Raw genomic sequence first — 17,488 nt, 5'->3', positions numbered from 1 at the left:
TTGTAATAAAATCACCCGGAGAGTGTTTAGTAAAGTTTTTGTGTGGAAGAGCATTCTGTATTGGAATTTTTAAATACAGAAGCAGTAGGTATATGAGATATAGGACAACAACATTGTAACAAAACCTATTTATGTTAAATATTCTCGTCCGTGCAGTGTTAGATAGCCTTACATTACATTCATTAAATGCTATGGCAACCCTTATTTTTAGTGATACTGACATTTGTTGTAAAAAAAGTAAATTTGTTACACGGAAGACTCACAAAACATACAGAACATAAACTAAATTATGTGACAATCACTTAAACATACCTCAGCTCATCTCAAGAAATTGTTAGACACAATCCAACCCAATGCTAAAACGGGGTGACATTGTACCCCGACACAGCTTGGATCAAGGTCCATATGGTCCTGAACTCAATCACGTATTGACAAGGAACAAATGATGTTCGACCCCAACCCAGTTTGACTGAAGTACCAGAAGATGCTGAACCCCAAACCAGCTTAACCGAAGGACCAAATGATGCTAAAAGTCAATCTATTTCAACTCAAAGTTCCGGCGGCGTCGTGCCCCAACACAGCCCAACCGATGAACCGAGGATATGGTGCCCCAGTCAAGTTCAAACCATCAGTTGCCAGTAGATGTTCAGAGCGGAAATTTGGTTTTTAACTTGGTAAGACTTCAAAAATAAATAAAAATAGCAATTTCTTCTTACAAGCTTTTTGTTTGCAGGAAAGCGAACAAGCACCCCATATTGGAGACACAAACATCTACCGAATTGGACCAGTTTACAATGCTCCAGTTTATCAACAGCACATCACACAACAGGCAACAGTGTATCAAACGTACGAACAAGCTCACTGCTCGTTTCAATTGCCTGCTCCACAGTGCATGGATGAAAAAACTTTTCCCAAACTTCCTGTGACAACTCACTCATCTGAACAAGCTCACTGCTCGTCTCAGTTACCTACTCCACATGACCTTGATGAAGATACTTTACCTAAACTTCCTGCCAAACCTCAATTACCCGAACAAGCTAACTGCTCGTCTCAGTTACATGCTCAACGTGACGTCGATGGAGAATTCCCACCCAAATATCCTGCTACACCTCCCTCGCCCGAACAAACTCAAAAATATTACGAACAACAATCATCACTGCAGCAACACAAGGTTGATTTGTGAAATCTGAAAACGTAGACGCAGGTAAGGAACTTTTAGCTTAATCCGAGGGCAAAACTACATGGCCGTTTTAGCTGATTTAAAGTTGTCTGTATAAGTCCAAATGTTTAAGGTTGATTTGTGAAATCTGTGTGTTCATAATAAACTGCTTTAATGGCCGAAACACAAACATTAATTAACAATTACTTCTAGGAGCAAAATTTTGACGGGATTTACAGGGAACACTTGTACATGTAAGTGCGTTGATTAACAATTAAACCACAATACAAAGTTTCAGAATTATTTTGCGTAATGAGAAAAAAGTAACCGTAGCAAACACATAAAATTATAACCGCAAGTTTAGCTTAGTTTATCGGCTTACTCTATGCGAAACAACGAAAATGGACAAATCCTTACTTGGTATATTTGTAAACAGTACAAAACGTTACTGAAGGAAATTTAAAAAAATTCTATCATTTTGACATAAAGGAAAAAGATTTCAGACTTACAAGTTTACATTTCGGAAAGATTCAAGTTTTGTTTTTGTTTTGCCAGTTCATGGTCTTTGGAGCTTTGCTACTCACAAGGTGTAAAACGATGGTCAACGTTTTCAAAATATTGTGTCACCTACATCTCCTAATTTAAACAGAATTGCAAAACAAAGCGGTTACAGAACTTTTTAAAATAAGCTAATAAACAATTGGTCACTTTGGTGTTGTGTAACAAAATTGTTTAAAAATGCAATCAAATCGATGCTTACACCAAATAATGCACATGTAAGTTACAGTTTCATTTTGGTCAAAATAAGTCTACGAATCCATACATATTTTGCTTTGTTTTATTTCATACTGTTTGCTGTTGTCCAAAATCGAGCTACTTTTCTGTAAATTACAAATGACACATTTCCACAATTTTGCGTCTTGATTTCTGCACGCGATCGAAAAACGTTCCTTGTCAAATTTCTGTCAAATCTATGTCAGATGTATTTGCTTTTGTCATTTCTGAAAGAAATTATTACGCCGAGTTCTGCTAGCGACATCAATCTCACATTTTACCAGCAACATCAGATGGAAAATGCAAAGCAATGATCCCTCCAACATCTAGCAAATATGGATGGCTCTATGGCGAATCATTTAGGTGTGTCCTAGCTAAGTTACACATGTGTATTGACGCGCTTATAACGTGTTAATAAACGAGTATAACTGTTTGAACTAATTAGTGTGTTGGCATTGGATTGTTGTTGTATAAAACATTTATATTTAAGGAGACCTCCTGACACTTATCTGCCACTCTCAATTGTTCCGATACTTCTGGTTTAGTTTTGTGAATATGTTTGCCGAGCTATATCGATGTTTTTCGGCTTTGATACATTACTACTTAGTTTTGAACAGTGGGGGAATTCAATTTTTTTGTCATAAATCACAAAAGTCATATGTTTTAGACGGTTCTGTTACAAAAAGTCTATTAGTAATGTTAACCAGTTCGCTGATCTCATAAAATTTCGTTATAAGGTTCTATAGAACCGATGCGAACCGGCTGAATCCCACCACTGGTTTTGAACACATGTCAGGTCCCGCTTGCTTCGTTGTTAAAAGTTTGAAACCTGCTTTTTTGAGAAAACTCTCGTGTGTGACAGCAGTTTGTGACAGTCTGTTTACGTTTCATGCGGTTTAATTGCTATTTAAACCACCTTGAAAGATTTTTAGTTTTGTGTTTTAATCAGAGAAAGCAGTTTACACATGTGCAAAAATTGGACTCTTTGTTGCAAAGCCTTCGTTCAGTACTAGAGGATGGTTTAATCAAACAAAACGTTTTTTAGGTTTGGTTTCTTCTTTTTACATCGGTTTAACGAGATTAAACGATACTGAATAGTTTTAATGGAATAGACAAAGCAAAATTGAACCAAATTCTATCTTGCGAATTAAAGGAAACCTGACAACGAAACGAAAAACCGGAATTAAACGTTGATTCTAAGTCGGTTCCTTTGTATTTGTTTAATACCTAATTAACTTATTGCGTATTTTGATGTGACGTGCTGTCCTACTATTGTTTCTTTGTTTGTAAATATATTGTATGTCGTAGTTGCTCTGCACCTGTTTGGTCAGACGCATACATTTGCAGGTGGCTTACACCTCGCTTCTGCGCACCTTTTTATCTATCGTTTTTATGCGACGCTTGTTTCGCACCTTTTTATCATTCTTTTATGCGACTAAAGTATATGTAATTGGGTGCAATTGATCCTTCATATCACTGATGATGGCATGAGCATTTGCGAAACGTTTGAACAATAAAGCATGTCGCTTTTAACGTCTATTTGGGCCGTTATTTTCACCATTAAACTTATGAACAGATCCGTATATAGTGTTCGAAACGAAAAAGAAATTGTATTAAAATGGATGAAACTCGTCCTAGATTTAAGACATGCCGTGCTTTCGTCATTGTGCAAAATATTTCTCCTTTATACTGCTTTTCTTTATTAACAGATGGGAATTAAAGTTTACAAGACCATTGTGATTGTGGTGACTAAACGCAGTTGCGTCATAAGCGTTGTAATTTGCATCGTCATTGTGAATGTAACTTTGCAAAAAAATGTACAAAACTTTTGAAAACCTATTTTCCACTTTCCTACGCTTGCAATGCCTAATCAAATTATTAAGTGTGTTACCATATTTCGAAAGTTAAAGCTCCGATTGAAAACCGAATATTGCTTTGTCAACTTTGCAACTTGATTTGTTAATTTACCTGCAGTTCATACAACGTATATGGTAAACACCTAGCTAGTATAACTTGGTATTTAATCCAAGCAAGTTTTTGAAGGAATTATTTTGCCACAGTAGCTGTGGTAAATATTTTTGACACACGTGGGAGCTAAAGGGTAATGACAAACACATTAATAAAAATGTTACAATTTTTGACGATTTTGCACACACAGTATGGATAATTCGAAGCAAATTTTCCACAGTGTCATTAATTTCACATTTAATTAAATTTTTAATTTTAGTTTTATCAGCAAATTGTAACATAAATAACTAGAAGGAAAACCCAACATGTCGTTGGTTATTTTTTTTTAATATATATTACTGATCTACAGTATATAGTATTATTCATCAATAAGACACAGATAGACAGTTTTATGCCCATCAACTTGTCCAACCACCGTACCTCCACACTAACCGGTTATGTTTGTCTACAATGATCACAATGATTTTCTTGTAAGCTCAAGTTACATAACGCTTTATATGGCACTGTACTGCAGTTCGTTCAGCCTCCATCCACCAAGTGTTTCCTCCACATTTTTGCGCTCCATAATGTTTCTACGTTGCGCAGCTATTTCCGGCTTGTTGTTCTGCAAGCGCATTAAATCATGGAATTCTTTTAGGAAGCACAAAAAAAACGTTTAATGCACCCATGCTGTATTTGTTGCTTTTATTGTTTCGAGTTGTCGTTCGGGTGAAAAATATAAGTAAATTATTTCATAATAAGTGGATCCATTTTGTTCAAAAAAGGTTTCTGAAAAAATCACCAGGTCAGTTTTTGAAACGAGACGAAAATTAGATTTTAAAAGATATGTGATTAATATTCGAGTATTTTCAATTTGGCTGTTAAAGACAGTCACATCAAAACGACTGTTTTTGTTAGCTCCATGCTTTGTTTGCATCAAACAGTCTATTGTCATTCTTTTTACTTTCTTTATACTTTCCCAACAGTGATGAATGCGACGCGCGAGCTATTTATAGTTCAATGGACTCTTTCTATTGTTACGTATGTTGCATTATTACCCGTCGGGTTTCGAAAGTTGAAGAAATTCGTTTGCAGTCAGCTTCCTGACCAAGGCGCTCCCAACTGAGCTGCCATTGTGTGATGCATCTCTAGTACTTGTGTGGCTATTTTATTATGGGAGTATTAAGTATGGAAGTGTTAACAGCAAACAAAGTAGCTACGTGTGCAATCAAATAGGAAACTATTACAAAGGTAGTCTTTGTGCAGATGTTTTGTGTATTGATAACATTGAAGTAGTGGTCAGTTTGGCAGAAGTTTTGTTATTGTGAAGATTATAACTTCTGTTTCGTTGATGTAAAATATGATCAGTCATGATGTCGGCGTTTGACATTTTAGACACCGACAGGTTTACATTATTGTTGCCAAGGGAGTTGGTACCAATGAGCTGCTTTCGTAACTTTATTCTGACGGCTAGGTGTCAGAAGACTTGGACAACTAGATTTTTTTTCGGTTTTTCAAATTAGATTAGAATTAAAATTAGAATTTTCTCAAAATCCAGAAATTAAACTAGAATTCAAACTAGAATTAGATTTAAGCCAACCAACTTTAGTTTGTTTCAAATTTGAACTTGTAGATTTGCACATTTAGAACAATACGATTCGGTGCATCTAAAACGTGTTTAAACGGAGCTGAGTGCCAAATTTCACTGAAGAACATGTTTCAGTGATGTAGTTTGGTCTTGTTAATTGCATGGTTTTGTGCGCTTTGGTTACAAAATGCATGCTCAGATCACATGCCTAAAAGTGCCGTTGGACAAACTAGCGATTTTGGGAAAACTGTGAATTAGATTAGAATTAGAATTAGAGCTTACTGGATAATTCTAAATTAGATTAGAACTAGAATCACCGCCATTTTGCTCTATTTTACCCAACTAGACAACTAGAATTATCTAGTTGTCCAAGTCTGGGTGTCAGTATTGTGGTAAATAAGGATTACTTGGGACATTTAACGTAAAACGTTTATGCTGAGATTAAAACCTCAAATCATTTCCCGCTTAAAACGAATAGTTTTTTTTTAATAAAAGAAAAATAATGAGCTGCTTCGCTTTTTTTTAGATCCCCCTACATTTATTTACATTAGTGCGAGTAGCGTCTAAGAAAGTATGTAGAATGTCGGGGAAAAACAATTAATTTATCTTCACGTGATGACAAGAAGTATAAAAGTGACAAGACGTCATATTAATAGAAATTTCCTATAGTTTCTATAGTTTCTCTGCATGAGGAACTCCGTCATTAGGTCGTTTGTTGTAGTTAGTCAGGCTAACCTTAGAACAAAATGCAGCAAAATATTTTATTGGACAACCACCGTTCTATCGAGACGTAGTTAGGATTTGTTTTTTGAATTACATATCTCAGTCAAAATAAACCTCTTTCAGGAAGATTGTTTAGTAACGTTTTGTATATGTTTCAATCACTCACTTTAAAGCAATAAAACGAATTAACTTTCCGTGTAGTTATGATTTATGTTTTCACTTTACTTTGTTTTTTCGAATAATATCAAGTAGTACTCAAGGAAATATAAATTGCCAATAAGGCTGTTTATGCATTCAGAGATATAAAAATCGTAGCTTTTTGGCGCCTAAACAATGATGAAGTTGTTAGTTTTGTTGTTTATATTGTGTTTATCTGTTTTTGCTGACGGGAGAACTTGGCATAACTACAATGGATTTCAATATTCCATCGAAATGACTCCAGTCAATTCATATGCTGAAGCAGAGATGTGATGTTCTGCGTTGCAAGCTAATGTAGCTAACGCCAAAACTATGGAAATCTTTGCGTTTTTGAAGTCATACATAAACTTGACAGGTGATAATTTCGCACGTATTTTGTATTGTCAATAGAATTGTGTCCTTTTAACTTGTTTCGCATTTTTACCTTAAACGTCTTATTTTGTCATTAACTGAAACCGTCTGCGTGACCTTAACAACAATTCAGGTGTTTTTTATGCAACAACATAACAAACCTAAATCCTTGCACGATGTGATCAAACCGTTTAAAGATAAATCAATTAGAAAAGTCCGTGAAATGCGATATTATATTACATGTTATTTGATAATGTACTCAAAAGTTACAAGAATATAATTATCAAATTTACAGCAAATAACAAATGATGCATTTCACTTTTTTAAGATTTCCCTTACTCTCTTTACATTGGTGCGAGAAGAATCAAAGGTTCAACAAAGTTTCAGTGGAATGATGGAAGTGATGTTGGAATTCCTAAAAAGTTGTGGGGAGCTAGGCAGCCAAATAATCTTGGTGGAATAGAAGATTGCGCCACAATGGGTTATGCTTATACTCTTGTCTCATCTTACAAATTGTATGACGTAGAATGTACAGGATATTCGAGATATATTTGTGAGAAGAAAACTGGTGAGACAATTCGGCTAAAAGTAAAAACAAGTTTCAATTATTAAAAGGTTGATTTTGTAAGTACTATGATCTAGTTTCTAGAGAATCTAAAGTTATATAGAAATGCTGTAAACCTTCGTTAGTCCGGACCTGAATAGACCAATAATTTAGCCGGAATGGGCGAAGAACGCATTTATTTTAAGGTTTACCTAGACAGCGATCTAGAGACGGTCACGATACATTAAAAATACATTGATACATTTTAACGTTCACTGGGATTCAGCATCTAAACGCATGCACAGTTTTTAAAGTTAGTCGGCTGTTGTACAGCTGCAGCGCGGTTAGCCATGATCCACCACTTGTGCCATGCACTTTTTGGACTTCATAACGTTTCAACGTTGCGCAGCTATTTCCATGTTGTTGGTTGTTTTAGTGCAATTGTGTCGTCATGTTAAGGTCCTGTAATTGAATTGAATTCTCGTTTCAGGGAAGATTTTTCACAATGAGAGAGTCAATCAATTTCATTTAAAAAACGGTTTCTAAAAAATAACAGTTTCAGTATTTTTAATGGCTAGAAATTTAGATTTAAAAGATGTTACATGTGAATAACGTTCAAATTCTGTTACATTTGCTTATAAAAGAATGTCACTGCAAAACGATTATTTTTTATGAGCTCCATGCTTTAGTTTATAGCAAGCAATCTATTGTCATTCGTTCTACTTCCCCAACAGTGATGAATCCGACGCGCGAGCTATTTATAGTTCAATAAACTCTTTCCATTGTTACGTATGTTGCATTCATAATTATCCGTCGGGTGTCGAAAGTTGCAGAAATTCGATTGCAGTCAACTTCCTGACCAAGGCGCTCTCAACGTAGCTGCCACTTTGTGATGCATCTCTAGTAATTGTGTGGCTATTGTATCATGGAAGTACTCAGTATGGAAGTGCTAATAGCTAACAAAGTAGCATGCTGCGTAAGTCGAATAGGAAACTATTACAAAGGTAGTCTGTGTGTAGCTATTTTGTGTATTGATAACATTTAAGTATTGGACAGTTTGGCAGAAGTTTTGTTATTGTGTAGATTGTAACTTCTGTTTCGTTGATTTAAAATATGATCATTCATGATTTCGGCGTTTGACATTTTAGACACCGACAGGTTTACATTAATACGTTATTGTTGCCAAGCGAGTTGGTACCAATTAGCTGCTTTCGTAACTTTATCCTGAAGGCTAGGTGTCAGTATTGTGCTAAATAAGCATTACTTGGGACATTCAACGTAAAACCTTGATGCTGAGATTAAAACCTCACATCATTTCCCTATTAACACGAATACAAGTTTTTGCAACTATTGGGGTTTACCGATATGCATGTTATTGTTAAGGACGCGAATGTACTTTGTGTTTAAGTGACGTCATCCTAAGAAAACTTCCGTGTTGCAGTTCATGTGCGTAAGAAAAGGCGTCAGTTGTTCGATTGTTTTCATTACAGTCAAGCATTCAGTCCGGTTATACACATAAACATGAAATATGGCTTGGATAGTATATTCAAATATTAATATGGATGTATATATACTTTATTGTTTCTTCTTTAAAAAGAATTAATCAAAACCTTTTTATTTAAATAGAAACAACAGTTAAAATCCTAAATCCTAAATATATATGATCACGATTATGAACACAAATAAAAGTTTGTAAACTTAAGATCACTTACCTTTAACGAACAATCAAATTTATTCATGTTATGTTAAGGACTATATGCCGTGCCTTGCTTTAGTTTATGTGTGCATTAAGAAAGCATTTATAGTCTGTTGTTTGTGGTATCAGGTAGTTATGCTATACGCAAACACAAGCAAGTTTTGCAAACCAAGAAAAGCAATTTTATACTCCAATTGTATTATTTCTGACAAAGCCCTGGTAATGATTTATTTATTTATTTGCCAGAAACCTTAAAAATCCGGTTTTGGGGTTAAAGTTTTCAAACACAAAACGATTTACTTAGTTAAGTATGAGTGGCAATTTTATTGAAGGCTTAATATGTACAGTTTGTGTTAAAGAAGCTAAGATTGTTTAAAGAAACATGGCTATGGTATAATAGGTTAGGTATAATGTTTTTGTTGTGTCATATTGTTTACGCCTGTTTCTACTGAAAGACGCACTTGGCATCACTTAAAATGATTTCAATATTCCAAGGAAATGACTCCAGTAAAAATATTGAGCTGCTGCGCATTTTTTAAGATCCCCCTACATTTATTTACGTTACTGCGAGTAGAGTCAAAGAAAGTATGTAGAAATGTCGGGGAAAAACCATTAATTTCTCTCCACGTGATAACAAGAAGTGAAAGTGTGATGACGTCATATTAATAGAAATTTCTTGCTATAGTTTCTCTGCATGAGGAACTCCGTCATTAGGTCGTTTGTTTTCATTGCACTATAAGTAGTTAATGAGGCTAACCTCAGAACAAAAATACAGCAAAAAGTATTTTATGAGACAAACACTGTTCTGTTCTATTTGGACGTATTTGTTTTTTAATTACATAACTGAGTCAAAATAAACCTCTTTCAGAAAATTTGTTTAGAAAAACGTTTTGTTAATGTTTCAATCACTCACCCTAAAGCAGTTAAACGTATTAACTTTCCGTGCAGTTACGATTTGTGTTTTTAGTTTACTGTGTTTTTTTTCTAATAATATCAAGTAGTACCAGTGGTGGGATTAAAATTTTTTGTCAGTCGTTTCCATCACGGAAGTCATATTATTCAGCCGGTTCTGTTACAAAAAGTCCATTGACCCAGTAATGCTAACCGGTTCGCTGATTTCATAAAATTTTCTGAGACGTTTCTAGAGAACCGGTGCGAACCGGCTGAATCCCATCACTGAGTAGTACTCAAGTAGGAAATATGAATTGCCAATGAGAAGTGTTTAAGCTTTACAGAGTTATAAATATCGTAGCATTTTGGCGCTGAAACAATGATGAAGTTGTTAGTTTTATTGTTTATGTTGTGTTTATCTGTTTCTGCTGAAGGGCGAACTTGGCATAACTTCAATGGATCTCAATATTCCATCGAAATGACTCCAGTCAATTCATATGCTGAAGCAGAGATGGGATGTTCTGCGTTGCAAGCTAATGTAGCTAACGTCAAAACTATGGAAATCTTTGCGTTTTTGAAGTCATACATAAACTTGACAGGTGCTAATGTCGCACGTATTTTGTATTGTGAATAGAATTGTGTCCTTTTAACTTGTTTCGCATTTTTACCTTAAACGTCTTATTTTGTCATTAACTGAAACCGTCTGCGTGACCTTAACAACAATTCAGGTGTTTTTTATGCAACAACATAACAAACCTAAATACTTGCACGATGTGATCAAACCGTAAGATAAATCAATTAGAAAAGTCCGTGAAATGCGATATTATATTACATGTTATTTGATAATGTACTCAAAAGTTACAAGAATATAATTATCAAATTTACAGCAAATAACAAATGAAGAATTTCACTTTTTTAAGATTTCCCTTACTCTCTTTACATTGGTGCGAGAAGAATCAAAGGTACAACAAAGTTTCAGTGGAATGATGGAAGTGCTGTTGGAATTCCTAAACAGTTGTGGGGTAATCGGCAGCCAAATAATCATGGTTTAATAGAAGATTGCGTCACAATGGGTTATGCTTATACTCTTGTCTCATCTTACAAATTGTTTGACGTAGTATGTACAGGATATTCGAGATATATTTGTGAGAAAAAAACTGGTGAGAAAAACTCGGCTAAAAGTAAAAACAAGTTTCAATTATTAAAATGTTGCTTTTGTAAGTAATATGATCTAGAGCAGGGGTCACCAAACTACGGCCCGCGGGCAGGATCCGGCCCGCGAGGTCAATTCGTATGGCCCGCGACCACATTTTTTAGGTTGCCAAATTGTATTAATAACTTTGTAACATTAAAATTTAATCTACTCCTTAGAATTTTTTTCTGTGGGGATATTCAGAATTGATGTTACCGAGTTTCATAGGATTATAACGCCTAGGATTGATTCAAAGCCAGTTTGTTACGCCAAAGACAAGACTGCAAGTATTAATTGTGTGCAAATAAGTGCCTTCTTTTGTCACTTGTGGCGTAATATACAAGCATTGCTCGTAAATGAGACTAATTATACAGTTTAACAGTCGCATGACTACTTTTTGAATGGGATTGTAGAAAGACCACATCTTGGCGCACCTAAAAACGCCTCGCGGGCAAAGTTTGGAAAGACGGCGCTAGGGCATGTAAACTATGCGGCCCGCGCGAATCATTATTAGCACTCATCCGGCCCGCAGTGAAAAAAGTTTGGTGACCCCTGATCTAGAGAATCAAAAGTTACATAGAAATGCTGTAAACCTTCGTTAATCCGGACCTGAATAGACCAATAATTTACCTGGAATGAGCGAAGAACGACAAATAAGATATTAAGACAAATAAGATATTAAACAGAAAATCTGGATAACAGTTGTTAATGAATATATTTATAAAATATATAAAAATAATATAAAATATATATATTTGCCCTATTTTAACCTTATTGTATTTATCTGAAGTGAATTTCGAGTAAAGTAATTTAATATGCTCATTATCGTATTTCCGTAAGAGAAACTAAAATAATAATATTTTGTCGTTCAAGAAATCACCACGAAAACAAGAACTACTCCCGGAGACACACCTAAACCAACCACCACCACTAAACCAACCAGCACAACTAAACCAATCACCACAACTCAACTCGAGCCATTTGTTTCTGAGAGTTCGAGTAAGGATTGGAAGTAAAAGAAATCTCTGCTTTTGAATTTGATTCAGTACAATCCGGAGGTCAGCAGTAACGACGAAACCAAGCGAGTTTTCAGCTGGGCTGATGAGTAAAATGATGCGGAGATTACTTCGTCTTTGGCCTCCTTACTTCCTTATAAGTTCGACCTTTACATTGTTTCCTTGCTCGCTGTCTTTTCGCAATATGATTTTTTTGTGAATGATTTGTATAACACCTCACAAACGCTTGTAGTACACAACTACTATTATACAGTTTGTTTGCATCAATTAATAAATTTAAATCCTTCCATTAGGATTCATACAATTTGTTGCTTTGAAATCAGCTGAAGCGGCTCGCCCTCTCCCATAGGGATATAGGCAGCACGAGGGCAATATCACTGGCTCGTTGCGTTTCATTCGTTGAAGAACTTATACGACGAGGATGTGAAATCGGAAGTGAAGGCGTCGAGAAACTCTGTGAAGGAGTAGAAAAAATAGAAAAACCAGGAAATCTTGTTGATTTTCGTTGTATTAGACTTTACTTAATAGCAGAAAAGAAAGTTGAGGTATTTAAACCTTGCTTATAACCAAAAAATCACATTTGTAGTATTATATGAAGCAAATGTATTTCATCAATCAAATAGCTGATGACGACATTAAAACATTGCCGACACGTGCAACTAATCATATCGCCTTTCGCTTAACTGGGCTGTTATGAATTTCATTAGATTTGTTTTAGTTATGTTAATTCTGTTTTAAGGTGAATCTTTTTGATCTATCTTATAACGGGCTGAGACAAGAATGTGCTGAGTCATTGGCACGATGTGCCCTCAAAGTCCAAGTGTTGATGATTCAGCACAGTAACTTAGCAGAAGTGGGGAAGACTCGTATCAGATCGACATCGCAAGGACAAGTTTTGACCTGAAACCGTCTTTCACAAAACCTACACACGAATTAAAACTCTATAGCATTTTTGCACTATTGTTCAAACATAATATTAATGCGATATGATTCCACCACTAATGATGGCAATGGCCTGAAAATGTCCGATGACTTTAGACATCACCAACGATTTTGTGTGTATTTAGTTTTGCTTTTTGGTCTGTGTTTCTAAACTTTTCCACTGTCCAACTTTCAATCGATACTTGATGGAATGACCCACTTTTATTTTTCCTACTGCTGATTGTTAGATTTTAGTAAACACTAAAGTGCTTAATAGCCCTCTGTATATTTTAGTTGTGGTCATCGCGACGATTGCCACGTGGACCTACATTGGCCCATTTTGCGGTTGCCCAGACACAATCGCTCAAGTGGACATTAGTCCTGTAATATACTAAGCGTTAGCAAGCCATACTTGAAAACATAATGTTATTGGTGTTATACAGTTAGCAAGTTCTTAGTGCATTCTATAACACTCTTTCTATTCAGCGATAAATTCTCAAGCTTTGTATTTTATGTTAGCAAGCGTATTTCTAATATTATCTACTTCTATGCATCTATGTTCGAAATTCTTCCTTTTCTGATGCGTTTATATTGATGTAAATGTTGGTTGTGGACCTGCGAAGTATAGTAATTAGTGTATTTGCGATTTATTGTTTTTATATCGTTCATGAGGAAATAAATTTATGCCCACTAAGCATATCATCTTCTAATAACGCAATAAAATTGTTTCTTTGCATACTGAACAGAGTGACTATTTACTGTTTTCAACAAATATATCATTTTTTTCCCAATACTTTAGACAGCATTTATTTTATTTTCATTATTTTGTTGTTGTAAGTAAAGTCTGATCGCAGGAGGCAGAATGTTTGATACAAGTTTCCATTTTCCGTAAACAAGTAAACCATGGGATCAGCCCTGAAACGTACAAGCAAACCAGCGATCATAGCATACCGAACCCACATATCAACCCTTAAGGGTGGATGTACGCAAGCTTGTACGCAAGCTTATTAGCGGCGTAACGATTCTAAAAGCTTAAAATATAATTTACTAGTTTTTTAGTAAGGCAAATAAATAAAAAATAACAAACACAGGCTTTAAAATACATGTAATGTAATCAATGTAGCTATACAAGGATTCTGATTATATCATTAGTTTTTCAGCGCACTAGAGTTCAAACTTAGTTGTAAACTTACGAACGTTGGAATAATTAAATTCTATGCAAAAACCTTGTCATGAACTTTCAGAATCGTTTAAACTTTTTTGTTTCACGTGAACGTTTTGTTCACATGCCGATAGAATTAGGTTCGCAATTGCACTTTGGATAGCAATAATACTTGCAGCATATCTTAAAATAGTGTGGTAGCTCTTACATAGACGTTATATACAGCAACGTTTTCTTGCTTTTTGCGAGTCTCGATTACGATTTACAAAAATGCGTTTTAAATTAAACAATACGAAAATGCCAGGATTAAAATTTTGCTTTTGTATTAGTAAGTTAGGTTTAAATAACGTTTTTTTGTTTGGGTTATTATATAGTCCATAAACATGATGTTAGTTTTATTGTTTATATTGTGTTTATCTGTTGCTGCTGAAGGACGAAATTGGCACAACTTCAATGGATTTCAATATTCCATCGAAATGACTCCAGTCAATTCATATGCTGAAGCAGAGATGAGATGTTCGTCGATGCAAGCTAATGTAGCAAACGTCAAAACTGTTGAAATCAACAACTTTTTGAAAAAACTTTTTGTCAGAGCAAGTATGAATTTAAGTTTACTTCGCATCAAAAGTTTATTTTTAAAAAGTTTTCTTGCTGTCCGAACTATTGTTTTCTATGTATGACAGCAAAACATAAGTTCTAAGTTCTTTGAAAGAAACGATCGGCGCCGTTAATAAACAATGTATTTTTCTCGATAAAAGCTGATTTGCTCATTGCATACATATTATTCTTACTTGTTGATTAGGGCTGTTCAACAAACGTAAAAACTTAGTTTTTGCACAGACTACCAAAAACCCATTGTGCCACATCATCTTCGGTGTAATAAATAGCGTAAAATAAGTAAATCTAAAATGTTTTTTCAAAGAACCCTCCTATTGGGTGTATATTGGTGCACAAAGAATCGGAAACGCAAACAAGTTTCAATGGAATGATGGAAGCGATGTTTCAGTTCCAGCAAACGTTTGGGCGCTTTGGCAACCAAATAATTATCGCGGAAAAGAAAATTGTGTTGTAATGTTGTATGTAACCACTCCGCAAAACATGCGTTACAAATGGTTTGATATGGGTTGTACAACATTCAGTGCAGGGTACATTTGCCAGAAGCTTATTTCAGGTGAGAAAATTTTATTTATTGAAAAACCTAATTTTGTTTTGAAACTTTGATATTTTGAGACATGTGAAAATCTAAGAAATAATTGCAAAACGTCTCATGATAAGCTGATTGATGGTTGGTTTGTGTTTGAAATAAGTAACTAGTCTTTTGCGTTACAGCAATCAGTACATCAAACACAACATTGAGCAAGTTAAAAACTTCCTCTGTATTACCATCTACAAGTGGGTTAACAGAAGCAACCACAAAACTGAAATTGCCATTCATCAATCAAACTAACCACTCAAGACAGGGTAAGATCTGCTATGTTGGTTTTTACAGTCTTATACAAATATTTAGATTTTGTATTTCGTCATAATCTGTATGCTCAAACTAATTGTGATGGAGTTCAAAAATTTCCACAACAGATTTTTTAGCAACCAGCACTTCAAGACCATCAGCTACCATAGTTTCACCCACAACAGTCGGAACTATCAAACCACCCTCAGCAACCAGTACTACAATACCACTTACCACGATTGATTTAGCCACTTTAGCACGAACCAGCCAACCACCTTCAGCAACCAGTACTTTAATGCATTCAACCACATTACTAGGTAAAAACATTTCTCAATTGTGAGGTTCTTTACTACGGTCACCTATTACTCTTCATCAAAGATACGCTTCTTTGAAGTTTGCACAACATACTAAACGTACACAAATGCAAGCGTTTGTTCTTGTAATAGTAAGTAAACCCAACTCAGTTCTGTTTTGTAATTACATACATTTTTGTAACGGTGCCGATTGGCGTTATTTTTATATTTTTGTAAGGGTTTATTTACCTACGTTGAACATTTTGAGAAGTAATGAAGACAATATTCTTTGCGATAAACATATTTAGTTGCAAAAGTTGGAGCAAAAGTCAACATGAATATCGTCATCATAATCTCAGCAACATGCGGAAGCTTGATTGTCATATTCTGCATTTTTGTTGTGGCTTCGCGAAAACGGTAAGTGGCGTGTTTGTGACATCGCAAACCAACTATGGGGAATAAGGGTTCACCTAAAGTGAAATAGATTTAAGAATGCAAATACGTAAAGCACAAGGATAATACTAGTTGGGTTCATCATTTTTTTACACATGATCGTGATTGAAACAGAATTTGCATTTGCTTCGCAGAAACGAAATATCAGCGAGAAATGAAGATGAAAGTGAATACGTTGACATGAGTAAGTACTTTTTTCACAATAAACTTGAATTAGGAAGTAAAACCATAAGAAAGTTGGCAAATGCAATAGTCTTTCGTTAGCGGTTTAAGTATGTCAAAATTAGTTGTATTTTATAAAAGAATTTATGTTGGTTTCAAAACAGCTGGAAATCGACAGATCTTAGAAACACACATGAACACACCCATGTACGTTAATAACTCCCCACAACTTCCAAGGTCACAAAAACAATCTGACGACATCAGTCTTCGTTACGTCGAACATGCACAAGGTCCTAATTACATTCTTATGAATGTTTTTATCTTACATGTGCATTTAGAGTGATTTATTAATCACGTACAAAATGCAAATCATGTTATATTGTCTTAAACAGATGAAAAACGCCGGAATGCAAACATACACAAAGACCACCAACAGACGTCAATACCCCCTTACAACCATCCACGTCACAGTTATCAGTTGATGACGTCAAGTTCTACTGTGTTGCCTAGGGCAGGATTTCTCAAGCTGTGAATGCAAAGTATAATTTTTGGGTCGCGAAACGTTATGCATTATTATCGTGCGTTCATCATTACTGTGTATAGGCTATACCAGGGGACAATCTGCGGCCATGTTAACATGATTATTAGAGTATATGTACCAAACATTTTGATTTTTAAACAGCCCTAAACAGATTTTAAAAAACTTACAATTTTTTTTACAGCCCAGTAGCTATAAGCGCCAGACTTTTTTATGGCCTATTGTGTTCAAACAAAGCAAAAAAGCAGATACCACAAGCCTGTCAATCTGTGTATCAAGTCAGAAATTAATTTAGGCTTTTTAGGCGTCATTAGATGGTATGAATACAAATAACAGCATAAGTATTTCTTGACATGAGTAATTTAAAACACACGCAAGCAGGCGGCCGTTGGTGAAATAATGATCTGTGATGCGGTTGTTTTATGTTGTTGTT

The 17,488-nt window shown here is 35.1% G+C and overlaps 1 protein-coding gene and 1 pseudogene across 1 annotated transcript; both read left to right on the top strand.

The window, feature by feature from the left end:
• Positions 1–572: 572 nt before the first annotated feature.
• Positions 573–17,488, top strand: part of LOC145225201 (NACHT, LRR and PYD domains-containing protein 3-like) — a 149,834-nt pseudogene continuing 132,918 nt past the window's right edge.
• Positions 6,696–7,439, top strand: LOC145225211 (C-type lectin 37Da-like). Its single transcript, XM_080091899.1, has 2 exons — positions 6,696–6,744; positions 7,069–7,439. The coding sequence occupies exons 1-2, from the start codon at positions 6,702–6,704 to the stop codon at positions 7,350–7,352; spliced, it is 327 nt and encodes a 108-aa protein (XP_079948025.1). The 5' UTR covers positions 6,696–6,701; the 3' UTR covers positions 7,353–7,439.

This window comes from Phallusia mammillata, chromosome 4 (assembly GCF_965637545.1).
Source record: "Phallusia mammillata chromosome 4, kaPhaMamm4.hap1.1, whole genome shotgun sequence".
NCBI classification, from domain to species: domain Eukaryota; kingdom Metazoa; phylum Chordata; class Ascidiacea; order Phlebobranchia; family Ascidiidae; genus Phallusia; species Phallusia mammillata.
This window is presented reverse-complemented; position numbering and strand designations above follow the sequence as displayed.

Bases quoted from the DNA above. Each gene is read 5' to 3' on its own strand.
- LOC145225211 (XM_080091899.1), top strand. From the start codon at position 6,702: ATGGAAATCTTTGCGTTTTTGAAGTCATACATAAACTTGACAG. The intron at 6,745-7,068 runs GTGATAATTTCG...CACTTTTTTAAG, and splicing joins GTCATACATAAACTTGACAG to ATTTCCCTTACTCTCTTTAC.